We start from the raw sequence: 16,118 nt of genomic DNA on the forward strand, positions 1-16,118 counted from the left end.
TTACACAGAAAAGTTTGTATCTTGTTATTTCCACTTAAAATCGGATTATGAGGACTTCTAGGTTTTTTGTTTTTTGGGTTTTTTTTTTCTCATTTTGTACTTAAACCTACTTAGTTATCATTCGGGGGCACTGATTAAGGTGAAAAATCTAAATATTTTCAAAATTTTTACCTAATAAGGTATCTTTTCTCCGTGAATTAATTCTTTTATCACATTTGCCAGTCTTTGTAAACACTAAGATCTGTTTCTAGGATCACTTTTGTCTTGAAGCAGGAAGTACAAGCAAACAGATTGTGTTAATGCTGGCACAGGACCACGCTAGTGCCTGAGACAGGAGGTGGTCTGGATGTTGAAAAACTCATGTCCAGAGATTAGACGTGGAAGCTGACTACCTGGACTTCAAGTCAGGCATCCTCTCTAACCATCTTACTTGAGGACAAGGCTCATCTTTATTCATTGTTCTAATCCTACTAATTCTACATACTAAGTACTTAACAAGTACTGACTTATTTCAAAGAAATACATTTTAGTATAATAAACCAGTTTTATGTCTCCTTTGCTTTTCTGCCAATGCCATTATCATCAAGAACATTTGATAAGTGGCTATTTATTTGTATGTATCTCTGAGCTGGGTGCTAAGGATGTAGACCTCAGACTTTCTTGTAGTTTTTTCAGTGTTCTCCATATATCCCATTTATCCTGTTGCATTTAACCTTTTCTTTTTCTAAATAATCTCTAACTTTACGATCTCAACCTTAGCCCAATCCTGGTCATCTTGTAAAGGGATTATTACTACTCCCACCTTCTCTTACAGCCCCTTGCTTGTAATACATCCCCAAACGTTTCCACTATATTGGGAGAAATGATGGTTTTCATTTTATTGTTACTCAGGACACAGAAACCCATCTTCTGCCTTCAAATCTCTTCCCCAAAATGGCCAAAACCATGTCACTCCCAACTCATCTTACTTTAGCAAACAGTGCCCAGATTTTTACCATGTAATAATCCTTTTGAATATCATGATTGTATTAGACAACATTCTCAAAGACTTAACGCAATCAAAGTTTATTTCTGACTCACATAAAACTTTTAAAGATGTGATCTGCAGGCAACTCTGTCCAAACAGTGAATCAGAGACTGTAGTTCCTTCCGTCTTGTTGCTCTTCAGTCTTCAACCCATGGATTACACAATGGCTACAAAATGGAAAGAGCATGATGGATCACACATGGAGAGATTTTTATGAGGAAGGCCTAGAAATGGCATGCATCCCTTCACATCCATTGGCCAAGATTTGGTCATATGGCCACATATAACTGGAAAGAAGCTGGGAACAGAATATATTTCTATACCCAGGAAACAGAGGAAATGGAGTTCACAGTCCGTGAGCCAACTGCCATGGTGCTCACATCAAGAATACCACTTGTTCCCACCACTCTGTCTTGACACACTTACATAACATTTTTTAGTCATTCACTTCATTAAATTTTTTACCTCCTTTTAGTTCTCTGGCCAGACCAATTTCTTCCCATCTCAAGGCCTTTACACTGTCTTCTCCCTAAAATACTCTTCCCCCACTTTTTGCTCGGCCAACAACTACTTATCTTTTAAGTTCCGGCTTAAAAGTTACTTCCAAATTTGATAACTTAAAAATGGTCTTTCATTGTTTGAATTTATATTACTTTTCTAGTTGGTTAAACATTTATTCATGTTTATTACCATTTCTATTTCTTTTATAAGCTGTACTTTGCCCATCAAAGCTCAAATTTTAGTGTTTTTCTTCTTAGTTTCTTTGTATTCTTTATATGGAGAAGAGGTAGCATTTGCCATATTTCTTATAAACATTTTTCCAGTTTGTGTGCTATTTTATTTATTATAGGACATACAGAATTTTTATATAAAATGATTTTTCTCATGATTTTCTTAAGTTTTTTTCAAATATAAAAAGTCTTTACCCACTCTGAGATTAGATCTACCTATATTTCCTTTAGGTTTTTTTTTTGTTTTAATGGTCATTCACTTGTTTTCCATAAACTCTCTTAGATATTAATGCTTCCTGGAAATATTTTCTACACTGATACCTCAGCACCTAGCCCTTACTTTAGAGTGTCCTTCTCTTCAGCTTCTCCAGAACAAATGGATATGGTGAGCACAATATTCTTTTCATAATAACACTAGATATCAATTCCACTTTTTTGGTGATTGTGTTCATTTTGTGAGTTATAACATTATTCAATGTCTTCTTGGGTTTCTCAACAACAGGTATCAGTTAAAAAGTCATGAATTACTATTAAAATACACACTTTAACAGTCATAAATAGACAAATTCATGAGACCAAGTTGTAAATTTCCTTGTCTTTGTGAATAGTTTTCAGACTTGCTGAACAGTGTGAGCAGATTATTAACATGTTATGAAGAAAATTTCTTTCCTTCCTTCATGGAATTAACATGAGTCAACAGTACAAATTCATGAAAGCCATCAGTCTCTTTCTCTGAAGAAAAATGTATCAGCAAGGGTCAAATACAATGATATTAAATTCATCACAAGTCTGGGTTTAGCCAAAATAACAAGAAGCAAAGAAACGAGTTCCTAAGGACTGTGTGTTTGGGAGTCCAAATAGAATTGCCCTGATTGAACAGTGCCCTTAACCTTGAGAGAAGAGTCTGTACTTGCCCTTGCAGATGTATTGGTTCTTGGTGTGTTCTTTATTTACTTGCTTTCTCATGTCGCTAAATATACTATTCAGAAGTTATGTCTGCTTTAACATATGAATAGAGTTAGACAATTGAAACAATATATAACATATGTTCAGGTGAGAGATCATATGAAAAAGTAATTAGTGTTGTGGAGAAAATGGAAAATAATGATCTTGAGGGCTATAAGAATACACAAAAATCCTGGAACTCTGACAAGCTTATATCCACATGTATTAGTGGACATTGCTGGCATCCTACCCTGATAAAGCTGATGTTAAATTTGACTTTCCATTGCTTCAGTTCAACCTAAGATACTCTTTGTGTGAACTTTTTAAATTATCACAGACTTTTCCTAAGTAGCAGCCTAATTTCATTAATTCTTATCTCTTTCCTATTTTAGGCCTTCCAGAGATTAGCCCAAATTATTAAAGAATCTTTATGAAGAAATCTTCATAGTACTCATGGATTTTTCAGATAAATTATTTTTATGATTTAGCAGGAAGAAATGATCGTTGGCATTAGACTTACAGGTTAGATTTCATTAAACGTGTCATATCTGTAGTAATTTAACTAGATGACTTTTAAAGTGCCCTTAAATTCATCAGATTGCCAAAATATATTTATAATCTACTTATACCTTTTGATAAATATTCAACCTGAAAATTATTTTTATCCTGGATTTTATTGTAAAGAACTCTAGCTGCTCTATGGTTTCTCATAAATTTTCCTTGAAACTTAACATTTTACAGTAAATTATTTTGAAAATGTAATAAAATAAATTCAAAATGGCATATAATGTGAACTCTTTCTATTTTTAGGAAAATTTAATGAAAGCTTGTTGCAAAAATTGTTAGGATTTGTCCATTGTAAATGATTTTCAGTAAGAGGACTAGAGACATTATGTTGTACCATAGATATCCCTTTAAAATAAAATTCTGAAACTAAGCACACCTAAAGGCATCAGACCTATTAATTCTAAATAAGGAAGAGAGATCAGGGGCTTAGAAAAATATGCTACAGTGTATTTTCATAATACTGCACAATTTACAAAAATACAGTCTTATCAGTTATGTAATTTAAATCTACACCCCTTTGAGGTACTTAGGATATACTTTTTAATGATTTTCTTTCTCACCTTTTCAGACCCTTATTTTTCCCATATGGCTATTGATGTAATATATGCTTATTAGAAATTTTTCAAACAATATAGTAAATATAAGTGATAAAAGCCACTTGCTGTCTTACCCCCCAGTGAAAACCGCTGTCAACATTTATCATCCATCCTTTGAGATGTTTTTCCATGCATGTGCATGTTATATGTAAAATAATAGGATCTCCTTATGACAGTGTATCATAAATACCCTGCATTTGCTTTCTATTGCTGTTTAACAAATTACCACAATGTTCCAAGATCTAGTAATTGTTAAGTTGTAAGTTCCTTTAAGGAATTAGGAAATCATTGTTATTTATGACATCCTTTGTGTATACAGGCATACCTCAGAGATATTGTGGGTTTGATTCCAGACCACCACAAATAAAGCAAATACTGTGATAAAGCGGGTCAAATTAATTGTTTGGTTTCCCAGTGCATATAAATGTTTACAGTATACTGTAGTCTATTAAGTGTGCTATAGCATTATGTCTAAAGAATAATGTGCATACCTTAATTTAAAAATACTTTATAGGGGTGCCTGGGTGGCTAAGTCGGTTGAGCATCCAACTCTTGATTTTAGCTCAGGTCATGATCCAAGGGTAGTGGGATAGAGTCCCACATCCCGCTCTACACTCAGCATGGAGTCTGCTCGGGATTCATTCTCTCTCCCTCTCCCTCTCCCTCTCCCTCTCCCTCTCCGTCCCCTTCTTCCCCTCTGCCCCTCCCTGTTATCCATTCTCTCTCTCTCTCTCTCTCTCTCTCTCTCTCAAAAATAAATAAATAAAAATTAAAAATACCTTCTTGCTAAAAAAAAATGCAAACTACCATCTGAGCTTTCAGCACTAGTAATCACTAATCACAGATATTAACAAATATAATAATAATGAAAAGTTTAAAATATTGCAAGAATCACCAACACATGACACAGAGGCACTAAGTGAGCAAATGCTGTTGGAAACATGGTGTCAATAGACTTGCTTGGCACATAATTGCCACAGCCTTCAATCTGTTAAAAAATGCATTATCTGTAAAGCATAATAAAGCAAAGCATAGTAAAATGAGGTATGTCTGTATAAACATATCCACCATAGTTATTAAATATTTTTTTGACATATGGATGAGATGTTACATCTTCCAACAACTAAAGTTCTTGAGCAAAAATCTCATCTCAAAACTCTTATTAGCTGACTCTAAGCCCATCTTTATTTAATATTTATTTATTTTGAGAGAGAGAGAGAGCATGAGCAGAAGGGCAGAGAGAGAGGGATACAAAATTCCAAATAGGGGCTATCCCAAGTAATAGGGCAGAGCCCAATACAGGGCTCCATCCCACAAACCATGAGATCATGACCTGAGCCTACATCAAGAGTTGGATGCTTAACTGAATGAGCCACCCAGGCACCCCTAAGCCCATCTCTTTTTAAGATAACCAGTGGTAGTTATTTAGGAAAGTCTGGAAAGACACAGGGCCTGGAGGAGGCCTGAGATGAACCTAACAATTCCACTACTGTAAGAAGAAAGAGGAAAGTATGAATTCAGTTTATAAAAGTAAAATAAGCCTTCTGCTTATTTAGTAGTTTCAAAAATAATGAAAATTTCTTAGCCAGCACTATATAATTTCTGGCTTGCATTCGTTTTTAAGTCACCAACAAAGAGTAGTTGATTTACATATTGATTTATAATCCCCAGCTTTCAATGAAGGGATTACCTCTAACCACAATCTATAGGAATCTGTTTCTTCCAAGAAAAACAGAGTGGGAGAAAAGTAGGGAAGGAGAGCACAGGAAATGATTAGGCTGCCCCTTATTACTCAGTGTTTATTTTCATCCAGGGAGATTACCTTCCCCTCATAGAGTAAAGCACTAGAGAACTTTCTGGAGCCACTGTCAATTTTTCCAGCCTCTTGGGAAAGCTGTTTGGCAGTGTATATCAAGAAACGGTAAAACGTTTATATCCTTTAACACAAGATATTAGATAGTGTGGACTGGCCCACTGGACAGAATTCTAATTTCCTTCTCGTGTCTTTGGGCGCAGTGGAAATGAAATACCACATTTCCAGATGCCCTGCAGCTACAGTCCATGTATGAGTGAAGTTCCATCATTCAGACGCCTGGATTCGGAACTGAGTTGAGAGGGGAGCAAGTCAAGAGGCAAGGCATCCATTTGCTAAGGCAATGTGATTTTACAGCAAGCAGCTTCTTGGTGTGGGGTTTTCTGATCCTGGCAGAAGAAATGAAATCCCAGGGCTAGAAACTGTCTCTGGAAACCCCATTTACTTTTACACGCATTCCAAACAATTTTGGAAACCACAGAATATGTGATAATAAACACTTCACTTAAGTTAGCTAGAGTAGTTTCTGTTATCTGCCACCGAATGCCAACCAGGCCAGCTGTGTCCGGGTCTCCAAGACCACCCTCAGGCTTGATGGTTCCCTAAAAGGACTCAGAAGACCCAGAGGCTAGTGTAGCCACAGCTGCCATTTATTGCAGCAAAAAGGATAGAGTAAAATCTCAAAGGGAAAAGGCACGTGGGACAAACACAATCTGGAGGAGACCAGGCACAAGCTTCCAAGAGTCCCCTCTTAGCAGAGTCGCATGGGATATGCTTAATTCCTCGGGCGATGATGTGTGACAGCAAGGGCAAAGTGTCGTCAACAGGGGAAGCTCACCTGAGAGCCTGGTTGTCAGTGGTTTTATCAGGGGTCAGTCACACACAGTGCCTGCAATGGTGGACCTCAGTTACTGAAGCTCCACAGCCACAGGGGGATCTTAGGTGTCCACCGTAAAGCACGTAGTAAAAACGATCTAGAAAAGCAGTTATAGCATGACTCGAGACCCCAGACATGAAAAACACTCATTAATGAGAATATTCCAAGAGCTCAGTCCCCACGAGCCAGCCAAGGGCCAGTCACAAACACAGCCCTCATTGGAGTGACCCAGATCTGCTGAGTTAACCCTTTACCACCCACTGGGAACTCCACTTATGGACATTCATAGTAAAGAATTACCCAAAATATGGAAGAAAGTAAAAAAACATGAAGACAGTAATTGTAATTTAAAACAGCAAAACATTGGAGGTAGGGGTTGAGGTTTTGGGACTGAAGTTCTCGCAGTAAGAAAATGGGTTATGTCAATTATGGTTCATCCACTTAAGTTTTAGGCAACTACTAAAACACCACTATGAAGCAGTATCATTCATTTTATGAAGCACTATGTTAAAATGATTATATATAATATGGAATGAAAAACCAGGGTATGAAAGCATACATATACTCTAATTACAACTATGTAAAAAAATAAGACATCCACCAAAAAAGCAAAAATTGGGTAATTTTTTATTTTCAAAATACTCTTTAACATGGCTCTTTACTTTTACAATAAAATAATTAATTAATTATTTTTTCGGGGCACCTGGGCGGCTCAATCAGTTAAGCATCTGATTTTGGCTCAGGTCATGATCTCATGGTCCATGAGTTCAAGCCCAACATTGGGCTCTGTGCTGACAGCTCAGAGCCTGGAGCCTGCTTCGGATTCTGTGTCTCACTTTCTGCCCCTCCCCCACTCATGCTCACTCGCTCTCTCTCAAAAAATAAAAAAAATAAAAAGTTTTCAAATAAAAATAAAAAAATAAGTTATTTTTTAAAACCTCAAGCAAATTAGTCACAGTTTTGTTTTTGTTTTTTTTATTTCAGTTGGATAAGTAGAGGTTCCTAGAGGCAATAGTGAAAAAATAGATCTAGGGACAGCAAGTGGGCAACTACCATGTAATGAAAAATCAAATTTAAAGTCATATCCATACAACCATAATCAATTTGGATCTGGTCAAATATTACATAGGTTTAATTTCCCAGTATTAATCCATGTAGTTTCTGTGTGGAAACCATGGTGTCACTACACATGGTCCACGATGAACAGAAGTAGCTGGAACATTTGGTCTTGGTGGTAATCAATATGGATATTGCATATTGGTTGGTCTAAAAGGGAGGTTGTCACTTGGCATGGTTTCCTTTTAAGTTTGAATGTTTGTCAACTTTAGCAATTTCCTCTCCCCCCATATAAGAAAGTCCTTAATGCTTTTCATATAATGTTTGTACAGCATGGTATAGCTTTAAATTCCTTTTCAAATGCTAATTAAATCTCTCGTGGGTAGAAATTATTAACTTATCAAAAGTAGGTTTAATTAAAATTTTTGGAGAACCTAAAGTCTTAATAAAAATAAATGAAATTTTAACTGGTGATGTGTATTTATTAAGGTTTTAAGTTACCTTAATTAAAAATCCACAACACCTTTCTCCAGAACCCAATGGTAACTACAAGAATGTCATTTTATGGGCAAAAGACATGAATAGACACTTTTCCAAAGAAGACATCCAGATGGCTAATAGACACATGAAAAAATGCTCAACATCACTCATCATCAGAGAAATACAAATCAAAACCACAATGAGATACCACCTCACACCAGTCAGAATGGCTAAAATCAACAACTCAGGCAACAACAGATGTGGACAAGGATGCAAAGAAAGAGAATCTCTTTTGCACTGCTGGTGGGAATGCAAACTGGTACAGCCACTCTGGAAAACAGTATGGAGGTTCCTCAAAAAGTCAAAAATAGGGGCGCCTGGGTGGCGCAGTCGGTTAAGCGTCCGACTTCAGCCAGGTCACGATCTCGCGGTCCGTGAGTTCGAGCCCCGTGTCAGGCTCTGGGCTGATGGCTCAGAGCCTGGAGGCTGTTTCCGATTCTGTGTCTCCCTCTCTCTCTGCCCCTCCCCTGTTCATGCTCTGTCTCTCTCTGTCCCAAAAATAAATAAACGTTGAAAAAAAAAAAACTTTAAAAAAAAAAGTCAAAAATAGAACTACCCTACGACCCAGCAATTGCACTACTAGGGATTTATCCAAAGGATACAGGTGTGCTGTTTCAAAGGGGCACATGCACCCCAATGTGTATAGCAGCGCCATTGACAATAGCCAAAGTATGGAAAGTGCTCAAATGTCCATCAACAGATGAATGGATAAAGAAGATGTGGTATATATATACAACAGAGTATTACTTGGCAATCAAAAAGAATGAAATCTTGCCATTTGCAACAATATGGATGGAACTAGAGGGTATTATGCTAAGCAAAATAAGTCAGAGAAAGACAAATATATGACTTCACTCATGTGGAATTTAACATAAAAAACAGATGAACATAAGGGAAGCAAAAAGAATATAAAAACGGAGAGAAACAAAACATAAGAGACTGTTAAATACAGAGAACAAACAGGGTTGCTGGAGGGGCTGTTGGTGGGGGGACGGGGTAAATGGTTAAGGGGCATTAAGGAAAACACTTGTTGGGATGAGCAGTGGGTATTATACATAGGGGATGAATCACTGGAATCTACTCCTGAAATTATTATTGCACTCTGTGCTAACTTCAATGTAAATTAAAAATAAATAAATAAATTTAAATAAGGAAAAGAAAATGTTATTTGTAAGATTAGTATGTTTGATTAGCATGACTTTACAGTGACCCTACTTTTATGCTTCAAGGATTAAAAATTTCATGTATTCATTCTGTTTACTCACTGAGCAAATATTTACTGAGTGCCTACTATCCCAGGCACTCAACATACAGCAGCAGTAAACAAAACAGAGCTTACAGTCAGGGCAAGGGTTCATGAGGGAAGATAGGTGACAAATAAATGTATTAATAAAGTATTTTACATAGTGTAAGTGCTTACAGGGTAAGAGGATAAATAATGATGGAACAGGGGTGCTATTTTTAATACAAGACTCAGTGAAGCCCCTAGAACAGGTGACATTGGAGCAGAAAGCAGACTGCAGTGAGGGAGTAGGCCATGCAGGTGAGCAGCACTCCATGCAGAGGGAATTTGAGAGGCAAAGGCCCTGAAAAGGGACCGCACTTGGTTTGTCTGAGGAACTACAAAGACTTCAAAGAGGATAAAGAGTAAACAAAGGTGGGGCGCCTGGATGGCTCAGTCAGTTAAAGATCTGACTCTGACTCGTAATCTTGGCTCAGGTCATGATCTCATGGTTCATGGGATGGAGCTCCATGCTGGGCTCCATGCTAACAGCGCAGAGCTTGCTTGAGATTCTCTCCCCCTCTCTCTCAGCTCCTCCCCAACTTGTGTGCACATATTCTCTTTCTCTCAAAATAAATAAACATTAAATAAAAAGAATAAACAAAGGTGTGTTAGACTGCTCGGCTGCCATAACAAAGTACTACAGACTGGGTGGCTTAAGAGAAATTTCTTGTCTCACAGTTCTAGAGGCTAGAAGTCAGAGCTCAGGTGTTAGCAGGGGTGGCTTCTTCTGAGGCTTCACTCCTAGGCTTGCAGATAGCCATCTTCTCCCCATGTCTTCACCTGGTCTTCCCTGTGTACACAGCTAAGTCCTAATTTCTTCTTCCTATACGGACATCAGTCACACCGGCCAAATTGGAGGATCTCATTTTAATGTAATTATCTCTATCTCCAAATACAGTCACATGCTGAGGGCCTGGGGGTTAGGACCTCAACATACGGATTTTAGGGGGACACAGTTCAGCCCATAACAAGAAGTGAGGGGTAAAAAGATAAAAAGTCAAAGAGATGGGAGGCTTAGGGGAGCAGACTAAGTAGGGCCTTGCAGGCCACACAAGAGTGTGAACTCTTCTGATGGAAATGGGGAGCCACTGGAGGGTTTTAACCAGGAGAACAGCATCAGCTGTTCTTGGATTTCAAAATCACTCTGACCCCAGCATGGACAATGGATTGGAATGGAGCAAGGGTAGAAGCAGGGAAACCATGTCATAGAGTGGAGACAAGACCTTCTCTTTTAATTAGGACAATCAAGAAAGGACTCCCTGATGGCATACCATTGAACGTGAGTGAATAAAATGAATAAAAAGTAAAGGGAAATTCCTGCTAGTACCTGAGGAAAGAGAGAAGCAAAACAATTTTTCAGTAGAAATTGAATATAAAGAAGCCATGTAATGAATTTAAGGTTGAAATAAGTATTACAGGATTCCTACTTTCACATGATTTAAATATGTTAACTTATTTATTACTCTTATTAGCTTGACTTGGCTAATTTGCTTTTCTTTCCTATTGCTGCCGTCAGATTTTTTTATTCCCATTTTATTTCATGTACTTTCTGCAAACTGTTTTGTGTCTTCTTTTATTTGGCATTTATAACTGAAATTGAAATTTTAAGTACTAACCTGAAATATAGTCATAATTTCAGTAGCACTTAGTATTTAAATAGCGAGATTATCCATATACTACAATCATGTACTCATTAGAGTCACTGAAAAAACAATCAAAATTAGAGCTCCAGGAGCTCTTAATAACTTTTTAAAGTTTATTTATTTTGGGAAAGAGAGCACGTGCACACATAAGTGGGAGGGGCAGAGAGAGAGAGGGAGAGAGAGAATCCCAAGCAGGCTCTGCACTGTCATGCGGGGTTTAATCTCATGAACTGTGACATCACGACCTGAGCCAAAACTAAGAGTCCAACACTTAACCAACTGAGCCACCCAGGAACCCCACTCTTAATAATTTTACATGTAAAGAAGAAACTAAATAAAGAGAAAATAAAAACGTTTCTTAATACGCTTCAGAAATATTGGAAACTGCTTTGCAAGTTTGGATTTTTTGATGCCCTCCATGCTGTGGCATTGCTACTCTCTGCCAACCTCAACTCACAAAGACTTGCCACAGGGTCTTCTTTTCCAAGGCTCCTTGACCCCCTTCTCAACCCCATCCTGGAAGGAAGCAACAAAATAATGGGGACCTGGAATTTCCTAGACACCTAAACTACTGCCCTTCCAGCAACATCGTACATGCAAAAATTCAAGAAAGCAGAGAAAGAAGGAAGGAAGGAAGGAAGGAAGGAAGGAAGGAAGGAAGGAAGGAAAGAAGGAAGGAAGGAAGGGAGGAAAGACGGAAGCAAGGAAGGGAGGGAGGCAGAAAGGGAGGGTGGATCTGCATATATTTTGACCTAGCAATTTTAGTTCTAAGAATTTACTGTATGGAAGTATTTTAAAGACCCTCATCACAGCATATATCACTGAAAGAATGAAACAGCCTAGAAGTCTAGCGATAACAACTTTCCTTCTAGAGCCCCCAGTTGGCTGTACTTCCTTCACTTGCTTAATTCCTTCTCATCCTACCAGGATTCCACTTTGAGGGAACCCTGTCCTGGCCCCCAGGATGAGAGAGAGTAGGGCATTCTGCTAGTGACTCAGCATCCTCTTTTCCTTTGTAGCTCTTACCATAATAGTTAAGTAATCACATGTACAGTTCTTAATGTTTGCCTGTCTCCTTCTCTTCTCAGATCATAATTTCTGTAAGGGCAGAAACGAGGCCCATTTTCTTCACAGCTGTACCCTCAGAGCAGATCACAGTGCCCAGAAGATAGCATGCCCTCAATAAATATGTGTTGGCCCTGGATCTACTTTAAATGGGTAAATTTTATGGTATGTGAATTACATCTCAATAAAGCTTTTTTAAAAAGATGTTGCCATTAATCTGTAAATTAATTAAACATTAAACTAATGAAAATTGTCAGACAGTGGCATACAATGTAGTTAGAAAAAAATATTTGAGCTGTATGTCTACTGACATGGAAAAATCTTCAAGAAATAGTATGCAAAAGAGTTTTATAAAACAGTTTACACGGGCGCCTGGGTGGCGCAGTCGGTTGAGCGTCCGACTTCAGCCAGGTCATGATCTCGCAGTCCGTGAGTTCGAGCCTCGCGTTGGGCTCTGGGCTGATGGCTCAGAGCCTGGAGCCTGTTTCCGATTCTGTGTCTCCCTCTCTCTCTGCCCCTCCCCCGTTCATGCTCTGTCTCTCTCTGTCCCAAAAATAAATAAACGTTGAAAAAAAAAATAAAAAATAAAACAGTTTACACAACAGGATCCCATTGGTTTGGTTGACAAAAGGATATACCCATATATTCAACTAATATTTATTGAATGCCCATATTTCCAGGCACCATTCTAAATGTTTGAGATTCCAGTGAATAAAGATCCTCGTTACTGTGGAGCTTATATTCTAGCATGGCAGATTGGCCATAGGTAATAAACATAATTAATAACATCTTACAGTATATTAGAAGGTAAAAAGGGCCATGTGGCGGGGGGCAGGGGGCATGGGGTTGGTAGGCGAGTATCTGGGAGTGCTGGACAGAGACATACTGCAGTTTTAAATGGGAGGTTAGCCTAATCCTTTGCAAAGGTGAATGAAGACTCAAGAGAGGGAGTTAGCCAAGCAGGTATCTGACAGAACAGCAAGCCCCCAAAGCATGTTTTGTTTTCTTCTGCTCAAGGAACAGGGTGGAGATCAGTGTGGCTGCAGCAAAGCAAACAAGAGGGAGTGCATTAGGAGAGGAGGCCCAGGTAACGATAGTCCCTTGTTACCATTGTAAGCACTTCAGTTTTCACTCCATAAGGGGCGGGGGTGGGGGGGTATTGCAAAATTGTGACCAGAGCGATGATTCCCGTTTGAGAGGATGGCTCTGGCTGCTGAACTGGGGAGTATGGGAGAAGCAAGGAGGATGTTTAGAGTCCAGCACAGTAATCCAGACAAGAAAGGATGGTGGCCCACACCCAGGAAAGGGCAGAATGGGTGGCTAAGAGATGTTCAGTGCCCAGATTTCTAAAGATAGAGCCAACAGGATTTCCTAATGGACTGAACGTGAGGTGTGAAGAGAGGAATCAAAAATCAAAGTTTGGGGTCTAAGCACCTGGGGGATGGAGTTGACAATAACAAAAATGAAGGCAGAGGATGAAGCTAGTTTGAAGAGAAAGAATTGGAATTGAGCTTTGGATGTATTATTTTTGAGACGTCTACCAGACATCTGTGGTATACTGTTTTCAAATTATCATAACTGGCACCCTCTGCTAAATTAGCTGCTGAGAAGAATCCAGGACTACATTGCCCAGAATCCCCTTCTCCATCAGTCAGCCAGTGAGAGGCCTGAACTTTGAGGCACTTGTTCTCTGGAAGTGGTTGCAGCCGCAGTGAGGTTCCAAGTGGCATCTGGTTGAGCATTCTGAAAAATGCCCACGTGGGGATAGTTCGTGGGTGCTTGTTATTCACAGTAGCTTCAGGACTTTACTGACTATAGCCTGAAAGATTTGGTGCAAGGATCCCAAAATGTGCCATGGCTTCCAGACATGTGCTTGCTGTAGGCTAAAACACACGTGACAATTTTTGACTGTCCTTTCTTCCAACCAATGGCCTTCTAACCATTGTTTAAACTTCCATTCATAGTCAGCATGCATAGTCTTCTGTTTCCTTCACTGATGAAACATGCAAATGGAGATGTGCGGTGGGCAGTTGGGAATGTCAGTCTGGAGTCTAAGGTGGGAGGTTGGGGCCGGAGATGAGATTTGGGGGTCAGCAGCTAATGACGGCATTTAAACCTTGAGCTTGAACAATCACCAAACACAGAGAGAGAAAAGTTCAAGAACTAAGCCTAAAGCAAACCAACCTGGACAGGCTGCAGGAAAGAAGAGGCAAAGTCTGCTGAGGAGGAACCAATGAGGCAGAAACATCCAGATCAGCCTGGCACCCCAGAAGCCAGAGGAGAAAGAGCCACAAGGAGGAGAGAATGGCCAACCATGCCAAGAGCTGCTGACTGGTCGATTAGCTGACAGCTGAGAACTGACCCACCAGGTCACATAAAGTGGATGTTTTTGGTAACCTGGACAAAAGCAGTTCTGTGGGGTAGAGGGGGATTTTTAAGCCTGATTGGAGGGGGTTTTAGAGAGAATGAAAGGAAAAGAATTGCACACAGCTGTGTTCACTGTAAAAAGCCCAGGGACTTACATGAAAATGCCAACAAGCAATATCTCTGGGTCATGTTATTACAGGTGAGGATTTTTATTGATTAGCTCAAATGAATATGCACTTCTTCTATAATTAGTAAAAATAAAATTATTATCAACAGCTCTCTCTAAATGCTTCAATTACCTATCTGCCCTGGCCAGAGGCTGACTCTGAGTTCCAGGGGGCTCCAGTCTAAGAAACAGAAAGTGTAGACAGATACAAGTTCCTGGGTGTCAGTCTCACGTCCCAGACACTGTGCCACCTTCTCTTTATCCCAAGAACACCAAATGATGCGCCTACTGTCTGCTGTTCCCAAACTTCAATTAGTTAGCATTTTCAAATTATATAGCACCCTGACAACTTCAAAATTCTTTTCAATTATTAAAATAAATGTTTATGGAACACTTCCCATATAGCAGGAATTTGCTAAATAAACATTGCATTTAAAAAGATGAATGTGGGGTGCCTGGGTGGCTCAGTCAGTTAAGGATCCGACTCTTGATTTTGGCTCAGGTCACGATCTCATGGTTTGTGAGTTTGAGCCCTGCACTGGGCTCTGTGCTGACAGTGTGGCCCCTACTTGGGATTCTCTGTTTGTTTCTCTCTCTCTCTCTCTCTCACTCTCTCTCTCTCTCTCTCTCTCTCTCTCTCGCATTTCCTCACTAGCACACGCACATGCTCTCTCTCTCTCTCAAAAATAAACAAACAAAACTTCAAGAAGATGAATGTGATTGTCAAGTACTTAATTTACACCCTGAACACCGTTTATTCAGGATAGCCAGAGACCCATCTAGCAGATATACCTGTCAATCCCACCGAGGAGAGAAGGCAAACATGAGAAACTTCAGGCACTTGAAGCCTGTAGGACCTAAAAAGGTAAAAAAGAAACCTTGAGAGATCTAAATGTGACATTTTATAAGGAGTGTTAACTTGTTATTGGGATTTAAACAGTTGAGAGATTTTTGTGAACTGCTTCTGAATGGGGGCTCTCTTCCTGATGTTCTGTATCCAGCACCTTCCCAGTAGTGCATATGGTTAGCACTTAATTAACATTTATTGAACTAATTACCTCACTTACTCTCTTTTACAGAAATAGTCATAATGATTATCCCCTTTTTCTAGCAAGTACAAAGTTAGGTTTAATGAGGGCAGACTAATTAACATACGAGGAAAGCTGGAGAATCTTCAAATGTTTGGAGGACCCATGGGGGCGTTTCTCTCCAGCCTCCAGATGATTTCTGTCATGTTAATAGTGATGGGCTCAATTTCTAGTCCCTGGGGTTGCAAAGTCCATCTGCCAGTGAAGGGGATCTTCAAAGTACAAAAGGAAAGAAAACAAGGATTTTAAAAAGTGGATTTGACAATATACTAAGGTGAGAAATAATGATGTTACATCTCGAAGAATCTTCTAACCATTGATAATAGACATACAGTAAAATCTTATAAGGTTA

General features: G+C 39.1%; 1 protein-coding gene and 1 long non-coding RNA gene across 8 annotated transcripts in view; one reads left to right on the plus strand and one right to left on the minus strand.

Annotated features, from left to right (window-relative positions):
- The window catches only part of AADAT (aminoadipate aminotransferase), a 32,090-nt gene extending 19,741 nt beyond the window's left edge, over positions 1-12,349 (plus strand). For 3 of the 7 annotated variants that reach the window (XM_043565656.1, XM_043565665.1, XM_043565675.1), the window contains exons 13-14: positions 2,042-2,143; positions 12,169-12,349. In XM_043565656.1, the coding sequence (XP_043421591.1) occupies positions 2,042-2,143; positions 12,169-12,252 (186 nt within the window). In that variant the 3' untranslated portion in view covers positions 12,253-12,349. Of the gene's footprint in view, positions 1-2,041; positions 2,144-3,095; positions 4,252-8,145; positions 8,207-12,168 lie in introns of those variants that run through there. The other 4 variants (XM_043565684.1, XM_043565691.1, XR_006294976.1 and 1 more) reach the window with 3 other exon arrangements.
- On the minus strand, positions 13-15,537 carry LOC122474679. Its single transcript, XR_006294978.1, has 2 exons — positions 15,471-15,537; positions 13-1,194 (listed from the first exon to the last, which is right to left on the minus strand). It is a non-coding gene; the product is annotated as an uncharacterized LOC122474679 (long non-coding RNA).
- Between the last annotated feature and the right edge of the window lie 581 nt (positions 15,538-16,118).

The sequence above is a fragment of the Prionailurus bengalensis genome, chromosome B1 (assembly GCF_016509475.1).
Source record: "Prionailurus bengalensis isolate Pbe53 chromosome B1, Fcat_Pben_1.1_paternal_pri, whole genome shotgun sequence".
NCBI lineage: Eukaryota > Metazoa > Chordata > Mammalia > Carnivora > Felidae > Prionailurus > Prionailurus bengalensis.